The sequence below is a fragment of the Mytilus galloprovincialis genome, chromosome 4 (assembly GCF_965363235.1).
Source record: "Mytilus galloprovincialis chromosome 4, xbMytGall1.hap1.1, whole genome shotgun sequence".
NCBI classification, from domain to species: domain Eukaryota; kingdom Metazoa; phylum Mollusca; class Bivalvia; order Mytilida; family Mytilidae; genus Mytilus; species Mytilus galloprovincialis.
In genome coordinates this window covers 15,917,637-15,927,431 of record NC_134841.1, presented here as the reverse complement: position 1 = coordinate 15,927,431, position 9,795 = coordinate 15,917,637, and the positions used below count along the sequence as shown (strand labels likewise).

General features: G+C 34.8%; 1 protein-coding gene across 2 annotated transcripts; it reads right to left on the bottom strand.

The window, feature by feature from the left end:
• Positions 1 to 5,258: 5,258 nt before the first annotated feature.
• LOC143071466 (uncharacterized) lies at positions 5,259 to 8,825 on the bottom strand. Of its 2 annotated transcripts, none has more exons than XM_076245767.1 (3): positions 8,734 to 8,825; positions 7,943 to 8,144; positions 5,259 to 6,141 (listed from the first exon to the last, which is right to left on the bottom strand). In XM_076245767.1, exons 1-3 carry the CDS (start codon positions 8,799 to 8,801, stop codon positions 5,635 to 5,637), a joined length of 777 nt encoding a protein of 258 aa, XP_076101882.1. In that variant the 5' UTR covers positions 8,802 to 8,825; the 3' UTR covers positions 5,259 to 5,634. The 2 variants fall into 2 exon arrangements, with proteins under 2 accessions (XP_076101882.1, XP_076101883.1); XM_076245768.1 differs by lacking the exon at positions 8,734 to 8,825 and adding an exon at positions 8,445 to 8,482.
• Positions 8,826 to 9,795: the final 970 nt, after the last annotated feature.

The following is a 9,795-nucleotide window of genomic DNA, read 5'->3' as shown; positions in this document are numbered from 1 at the left end:
TCCTTTATGCCCGCGTCACACTGTGCCGATTTTTACGCCGATGGCAACACGATAATGGAAATTTTCAAAATCGGGACTGATCGTATCCAGATCGGGCTATTCGTAGTGCCATTTTTAACCATCGTAGAACCATCGGCCACTTTTTCTAGCCTTCGGGGACAACTTCGGGAAGGGTTGTAAATTTTTTAACGTGTTAAAAAATCCCCGAAGGTGCGTCCGATGTTGAGAGTTCGTATTGAGTTCGTATCACCATCCTCACCATCGTAATGTCACCGGGAATGCATCTTTGCACATCGTATTGCATTCGTGTTTCCATCGTTTCCATCGGGCAGTTTTGACATTACGATGTCTACACGAATGAATCACGAAGATACCCGAAGGTCTTACGATGGCAACACGACTTCGTGAAGACCTCGTAATCCCGTCGTGTTGCCATCGAATAAAAGTACGAAGGCGACAAGATGGAACTACGACGGCAATAAATCCAGTTAAATGTAGGTTCATTTTCGCGCTAAAATACATTTAAAGTGCCATGCGCGATATGCACTGGTCAGTCTAATACGACAGTTAAGAAAGATGTTCACAAAACATGGAGATCATATCATATGATTCTATGAGAACAAGAAAGGCGACAGCGTTGTTTCTATTAATTCAAATGGAACAAAAAGAGCAGCTATTACAGGCTCAGGATTTACTTTTACAAGTAAAATATTATTTTTGTCAATTTTTCATATCAAGTAACATAATGAAAATCATAAATGCGCCTCGTACACCAACACTGCAGGCACACGTATAAAGGGAAACCAACTTTTTCTTCATTATTCTGATTTTTTTATGTATCGTCTGAGTTGTTGTCACACGAATGTTTACTCCATTACCATTTTGTTTTCTATATGTCATATTTTACCGCATTTGTTGCTTTCCCCACATCCTTCCCTTTGTCTATATTATTATGATATTCTCCTGGAAAGAGCTCTTTTTGAATAAAAGGGATCAACGAACCCATTACCTTACCTTTAAGATAGATCAGTAAACATGTGCATAATTATGGGTGATTATTCAGACTAGTGCACACATTTTACAGTTCAAACAAGGCAATGCGTGGCATCCCCTCGTATGTAACATATTGGGGCTCAAATATGAACACTATATTTGTATATGAAACATGCAGAAATGGTAAATTGAATATGCATATTTGATACATAAACTATTTTTTTAGAAATCAACCAAAACATTCAGTACTGGAAATACCTTTAATATTGTCTTTAGAACTAGCAGGTAAAAAATGAGCAACCAATTTCCTGTGTATTATGCTATTTCAAGGAGGAAAAACAAGTCCATCGGCATGACCCTGACCTTTGGCCTTGAACGTAAAAAAATTCAGATCATTACAAGGAGAAACAATATACTAAATGTGGTTAAAATCTTTTGAAGCATATTGGTTTTAGAGTGTCCACAAGGGTGATATCGCCTTGTATTACAACTGCCACTGTGACCATGACCTTTGACTTTAAAGTCAATAGCGCTTAAGATATTCTTAACAAGTAACACCATACCAAGTTTTGAGCATTTTGGTTCTAGAGTGTCCATAACAATTTTATCTACACGCATCTTACATGTAGTAGGCGAGGGGATAATAAACTAAGTTTTATAAGAATTAGACAAAAAGATCGATTTCCCGCCATGCATGGCAGACTTGTACAGAAACGATATGTTGTCGAAATTCTGTTCGTATCTTTTAGACATCGTATGGCCATCGCGCCATCATCGTAGTCCATCGTGTAGCCTTCGTAATCCATCGTGTAGCCTTCGTGATCCATCGTGTAGGCTTCGGCTGATATATGAAGCTAAAATACCCGTCTTCGGTTAACCTTCGTACGTCCATCTTTTGCTATCATATATAATTTCGGCACCATCGTATAGACTTCGTTATTCGTCGTACTTGCTTCGGTCACTTTTTGGTATTTTAACGAGATCGGGACCAACTTCGTACGAACTTACAATTTTCGCATTCGGGTGTCCATCGCATATAATAATCGGGACAGTGTGACGCGGGCATTAACCATATATATTCATGTATAACAATATAACAAATCAGATGAAAGATAGGGGAGTCCCTGAGGTCACTGTTCACGCTCCTGTTTGAAAACTTGGAAATGGTCAAGATCCATACCCCTAAACCATATATACTCATGTATGGGACAATATAACAAATCAAATGAAATATAAGGGAAGTCCCTGTGGTCATCCCAAACCTCCTGTTTGAGAACTTGGAAACGGTCGAGATCCCAACACCAAAACAATATATATTCATGTATGGATCAATATAACTAATTAAATGAAATATAGGGGGAGTGCCTTGGGTCACCCTACCCTTCCTGTTTGAGAACTTGGAAACCAATGAGATCCCCACTCCTAAACCATATATATTCATGTATGGGACAATATAACAAATAAAATGAAATGTAGGGGAAGTCCCTAGGGTCACCCTACCCCCAGTGGCGGATCCAGAAATATTCATAAGTGGGGCCCAATGACTGACCAAAGAGGGGCCCGCTCCAGTCATGCTTCAGTGATTACCTATATAAGCAACCAAATTTTTTCCCCAAAAGGGGGGGGGGGCGGGCCCCCTGCCCCCTAAATCCTCTGCCTACCCCTACCTGTTTGAGAACTTGAAAACCGTTGAGATCCCTACCCCTAAATTATATATATTCATTTGTATGGGACAAAATAACAAATCATTTACATTTACTATGGGCAAGTCAGTCAGACCTCATCTTTGATCCCTGTTGTAGTGAACATTTGTCTAATTCGTGTCTCATAACTTTTGTACTATAGAACACACACTCAGTTTTCTTTCCAGGGAAACCAGTCCATTCATACTATTACATGTTCATACTACGTCAAATTGAACTTCTAGCAGTCAAATAAAACCAAGGTTAACTACCAAGTAGAACAACTGCAATCATTGGGAACTTGTACCACTGCAGACTCGCCAAAAAAAAATATACATTGATATATGCATTGCTTTTGAAACCATGATAACATATAAATTATTTGCCTTAATAAATAAATCATTAGATAAACATGAATGTACTATATATGAATGTTTAATGTTGAGGCAACACAGTTTTCATAATTACGGTTGCCTTGGTTTTTGGTTAACTGCCTTCAGCGCTTACAGCGCTTTGATTGTATGTTACTTATCCCTCTAGTACACGTGGAACAACCATTGTCTGAATGGAAAAAAGAATCAATGTGTGGTATCGGTTAACGACTAAACATTACTGCATTAAATTGAGAAAGAAAATGGTGAATGTGTCAAAGCGACAACAACCGACCATAGAACAGACAACAGCCGAAGGCCACCAATGTGTCTTCAATGCAGCGAGAAACTCCCGCACCCGTAGGCGTCATTCAGCTGGCCCCTTAGAAAATATGTATATTTGTACAGTGATAATGGACGTCATACTAAACTCCGAATTATACACAAGAAACTAAAATTAAAAATCATACAAGACTAACAAAGTCCAGAGGCTCGGGACAAGCGCAAAATTGCGGCGGGGTTATACATGTTTATAAGATTTCAACCCTCCCCCTATACCTCTAGCCAATGTAGAAAAGTAAACGCATAATAATACGCACATTAAAATTCAGTTCAAGAGAAGTCCGAGTCCGATGTCAGAAGATGTAACAAAAGAAAATAAATAAAATGACAATAATACATAAATAACAACAGACTACTAGCAGTTAACTGACATGCCAGCTCCAGACCTCAATTAAACTGATTGACAGATTATGTTTTCATCATATGAATATCAGGCACAATCCCTCCCGTTAGGGGTTTAGTATCATACTATCATAAAATACATGAGAAGAACATAACCCGTGTCATGCCAACAACTATTTTTTTTGAATAAATGTGATTAGTTCTTATGCAAAGACCCTATAAGTGAATCAATATTAAAGCCAACATATGCAATCTTTAATGAAATGACAACAGTATCGTAACTATATCCCTATATATATAAGATGGTGACAAGGGAACGTAACCGACTAAAAATGGATAATTAACGATAGGAAATGAAAAAAACCAATTGCATTGTGCAAAAATCTTTTGACTTTCGTTAAGCGAAATTATATTCTAGATGCCACGCTAACCCCTCTTATCCTGAAGATTACAGCTGCGTGATAATATTAACAAACTATGCATAATCTATAAATATCTAACAAAGACATTACATTAACTATTGCCATCATAAATAGCGGACAATATCACCATAAATGATGAAATCAGGTTTAAGCCACCTTTTTCTAAATAAGAAAATGCCTGTACAAGTCTGGAATATGACAGTTGTTATCCATTTTTTTGATGGTTGAGCTTTTTTTTTTGTTTTGCCATTTGATTAGTGACTTTCTGTTTTGAAATTTCCTCGGGAGTTCGGTATTTATGTTATTTTACTTTTTACAGAAACGTCTTTATAATACAAAAGTTTGACAGTCACGAGGCATACCAAGAAAAATATAAAATAACTTTGCAAGTGTATACTTCAAATTATTCGGTTGACCTACATACAATTTTCAAACTAACCAAAATTGAAAAATTAAAAAGAACAAATAAAAGAAATTATTACAAGAATGAAAACGCCATAACCCATTATAAAAAAAATATAAGAGCATATACCTCAAGCCACGGCCACTAATATCACTAGAGACGAACTCGTCTAAATGATATAATGGAAAAGAAAAGATAGGATGTATCGATAAATGACACAAAATCCCCACATACTGTATTTATAAATGAATTCTAGATGTCTTTTTTGTAATTGTGTTGCGTTCATATTGTGCAATTTATTGCAATCATTGCTACAATGTTTCTCAACAAATTTGTGTCCTATCCGCATTTGACTTTTTACTGACTTTAAATCAATGGGTTTTTCGAAGCACCCAAGACCAGTTATGGTTTTGATGTGTGTGGATGTTTATTGCATTTAGTCGTTTAATTTTGGGCAACAGTAGTTAACCGAAGTTAAAATCTCATTAAACAAGTAAAAGATATCAATCAAGAAAATAATAAAAGCGGAGGGAATCGCATGAAATCAGAAGACTAACATGGAATCGTATTCCTTATATCTGTTTTTGTTTGTCCATTCTCCTGGCTTTTAGCTTCGTCTGTTATCTTTTACTTACATCTTTAATTTATTAAATATAACAATCTATTTGAGGAAGTAAAAGAGATCACGCATGTGAAAACAATGCGAGGATCACAATTCATTTATTGAATATAATGAAATTCTGCAATCATTGTAAAACGTTCTAAAAAATAATATAGCTGATGAAACCGTGACATATGATGTGACATGATCTTATCTGAAATATTTTATAGCTGCGCAACTTTCTGGTTACAATATATTTATTAAATAAACACACATCTGCCATATTGTTTTAAAAAGGCTTCAAATATACATGATATAATAGCTCAGTGATGGCAAATATAACACGAAATTAGACGTGAAATGATCTCAACTAAAGTGTATTATCATTACACCACCGTGGCTGTTTTGTGGCGACATCTATCCGCCTGTGCTAACAAGGCCCTAAAATCACAAAAACTCCAAATTAATGGTTGAAAGCTCAAGCCGGTGTTGGGCGTGGTGGCGGTGTACCAAGAGTTGAGGTTCCGAAAACAGGGGTTGTGATTGTAGGTAGAGTGGTCATACTTTCAGGAGTAGATGTGGTGTCTTGTATATTAGACGTGGTGTCTTGGGTAGTAGACGTTGTGTCTTGAGTAGTAGATGTGGTGTTTTGTCCAATTGGTGTTGTAGGTACTGGAACTGTTGTGGTTAATGTGGTTGATTGCGATACTGTACTTGTAGTTGGACTCCGAGTCGATAACGTTGTTGTTGTCGCTCGGTCCGCTGTTGTAGTGACTGACACTGTCGTAGTAGGGGTTGGGACTGTAGTGGTAGGAGTCGCTACAGGTGTTATTCTTTCACACCAAGAGCGTGGACTATGATAACGAGATCCAAAATAACCAACAGAAAATCTAACGCTAGCAAGTCCTGATTTCAAAGGTATTAAGTTAATTATCCTGTATGTCATACCGTGATACTGCCTATCAAACGAGTAGAAGTCTGAAGACTGAAAAATAAAAAAAATATCTTTCAACATTGAAATGAAAATCCAAAACTTAATATTTACTACGGCTACCAATTGGGAAAGGTAAGTTGAGTATCATCTGAATACTCTGTCGCATAGCTTTTTTCAAGACTTACCATAGATCAGATATTTCGACTATGACGATTATAATGTTTGTCAATAGATACAATTATAAAACATTACTAAATCTGTTTAACATACACATTACAGACATAACCTTGATATTTAACGTGTCCATACAGAATCACGAGTTCCTGATGTTGAATTAAGTATTCGCTAAAATAATGACAGAACGTTGAGATTTAATTAAAGAAAGGTTAAAAGCATCCCAGAAAACAATTTCATATAGACATGTTATTAATAAGAAGGCTACAAGGTAAATGACACACCAAGTATACTTCTAACACGAAAATATGTATTTATATACACAATAAGTCAGCTTAAAGCTTTCAAATTAGGGCATTTGTAATAAATCTTCAGATTAAAAGTGACTTGACAAAGTGTATTAATAATAATAAAAATGACATGACTAAAAATGCATACGACATATATATTCAATATTTATCATAAGGAAAGCGCTAATCTAATCACTCGACAATGATTGTATCGTTTTACTAGAATTTAACATGTCTCTCTTAATTTTGCGTTTTTTAAATCTTACTAGGTTCAACCCACCATTTTTTTCTTTAAAAATGTCCTGTACCAAGTCGGGAAAATGGCCTTTGTTATATCATAGTTCGTTCTGTGTGTGTAACATTTTTACGTTGTGTTTCCGTTGTGTCGTTTGTTTTCTTCTATATTTGAGTGTGAATTCACATTACTATAAGACGTGTCACGGTACTTTTCTATCCCAAATTCATGTATTTGGTTATTCTCATCGGATTTTGTCTAATGCTTAGTCCGTTGCTATGTGTGTTACATTTGAATGTTGTGTCGTTGTTCTCCTCTTATATTTAATGCGTTTCCCTCAGTTTTAGTTTGTTACTCCGATTTTGTTTTTTGTCCATAGATTTACGAACAATTTTTTGAACAGTGGTATACTACTGCTGCCTTTATTCTGCCTCTCTTTGAAAAAGTAAAATAACAAAAACACGGAACTCCAGGGAAATTTTAGTCCGTTTGAGGTACTGGAAGATACACTCGATTATATTTAGAAATAAAACAAATGTCATGTGTCGGAATTTGTTTGTATTTACACATATTGATTGTTACGCTTATGTTTTGTATAAAAAGAACTTAGCAATTTAAAAATTAAAACAAACATTATGAATTATAAAGCTGACACTGGCCTACATCAATTCGAGGTCACTAAACCAGACCAGTAACCATATTTGTGGTAAACCTTAGTCGTAAAATCTAATGGACCATACTCAAATGACATGTAAATTAATTACTCAAATTTATCATAGGATAGGAAGTATTTTTTCGTTTAACATGTATGTGAATAAAACGATTTATTAGGGAAAACTAGTGAATACATAAAATTATATTTCATCAAGATGAAGTAAACAATGGAAGCTCGCACATACTAATCTATCTCTGTTGCACATTGAATACTAATCTTTTTAATCAACATTCATTAAATACAATGCTTAAATTAGTCTAGGTGGACATTTATAGCTTTTTATCAGGTATGTAAACAGTTTCGTCATTATTATCATTTATTCAGCTGGATAGTTCAATACTGTGTATCAGAGTTATCAACTTTGCTTAATTGTTGATCATTCCGTGCGCTTATCTGGATTAAATATCCTCAGGAACTTTCTAAGTCGAATATACTTACATAAAGATCTATGGTTGGTTTATTCAGCCGAATACGCATCTCAAATTCTCCAGGATCATATGTTTTATGTAATAATAAAAAGCATGTGCCTGAGACAAATCGTACTGGTATATCCTCTATAGAATCTAACATTTCACCAATAAATCCGAAACTCCCACACACGAAACTTGCAAGAAGTAACCACACATATCTGGTATTCATTCTGCAAATAAAAAAAGTTATTTCGGGAATGCATTACGTTAAATATTAAAATATGTACTAAATAATTATAACCAAAACATTATGTATCTAAATTATCCACGACTATTAACAAGAATTCAAACCATGATTTATGTTTTCTATGTTGTGTCATGTCTGTGCTTTTGTTTGTTTGTCTTTTTTATTTTTAGCCATGGCGTTGTCAGTTTGTTTTAGATTGATGAGTTTGACTGTCCCTTTGGTATCTTTCGTCCCTCTTTTATGCACATCCTTGTTGTAAATATGCTTGAAAGTGTAACCTTACCTTGTATATAGTATTTTTCCCATCCCTATACATCTGAACTAGACCACACGTTTTGTGGAATACAAGTAGTCTCAAGGATGTTTGCACACTCTTTGTTTTTGAAATATGACATTAAGATTTGTACGCCAACATTATTGCCTCATTTGATCACCAGTTCAAATCATTTCAAAATTTATAGTATTGAACAATCAAACTTTAATGATGTAGAATACAGATAAAAAATATTATTTACTCTTTATTGAAATAACTATGAATCTTGTTGTTGATTTATCATACAATCCCACCTTACCTTATATGAGGTTCACCTCTTACCTCCGTGGTTTTTATGACTATGGTACCATGACTTGTTATCCTCATCCCACTAATCACACCTTTATACAGGTAAAATGGAGTATTTAACAACATTCATCAAAATGACACACTTGACCTGGATGACATTCATCAGTTGAGCATATCTCCGTTTTTGGAACTTTGACAAATATGCGGCAGAATCAGACAATCGTTTTGCATATTCGATATGTCTTTTTCTATAGATATACCTAAGAACTGCAACTTTTAATTCAACTTTAACTTACCATGCTTCTTTTCTTTCTCGTGTATATGTTACAGTGAATTTGTATAATCACGGATTAGGTAGAATCCCTGATTTTTTCAGGGAATATGTAGAATTACTAAAATCATTAGTAATTATATATAATCCCTGAAAAGGACCAGTGATTTCACTGAACAGTTTAATCATTATTCTACAAATTCCCTAATATGATTTCAGGGATTGTCAATAATTTAAGGATCCTTTGTTTGAAAAAAAATTAATATAGACAAATTATCATTTTTTTCTTTCATATTCCTTGCCAGATGAAATATGTTTGCTTTTAACCACAGAGGATGATCTTAAAAATATAACCAACACAGGGTTTCGAGATAAAGTTGAAGACTTCAAAATTAATAATATCAACATTGCCTTTATAGCTATAATTTACATGTAATGTTTGTTTATAAAAGCCAGCAACAAATGGATATTCAAATCCACAGAGCATGTTAGTTGTCGTACATGTATAACAAATTGTGAAAAAGATTATGGAACATCTGTTTTGTGGTGGTTTTTTTTTTCTCTCTTCAAATGAACAAGAAAGTCAAACTGAGAGAACTTATGCATCTAAATGTATAGAAAAATAGGCATAACTATATATAAGGATGAACAAACAGAACAAAATTTTAGAGGAAGCTGGCATTCGGTGAAATATTCTCATAGCAGGATAAAAGAGGAAAGGGAAACCCGAAAAACATAATGTCAATTGTTCACATAACGTCTGAAAAGGGATATCGCAAGGCCACAAAACATGCCATTATG

Bases quoted from the DNA above. Each gene is read 5' to 3' on its own strand.
- LOC143071466 (XM_076245767.1), bottom strand. From the start codon at position 8,801: ATGAGGATAACAAGTCATGGTACCATAGTCATAAAAACCACGGAGGTA. The intron at 8,145-8,733 runs GTAAGGTGGGAT...TTTTATTTGCAG, and splicing joins AGAGGTGAACCTCATATAAG to AATGAATACCAGATATGTGT. The intron at 6,142-7,942 runs GTAAGTATATTC...TTTATTTTTCAG, and splicing joins AACCAACCATAGATCTTTAT to TCTTCAGACTTCTACTCGTT.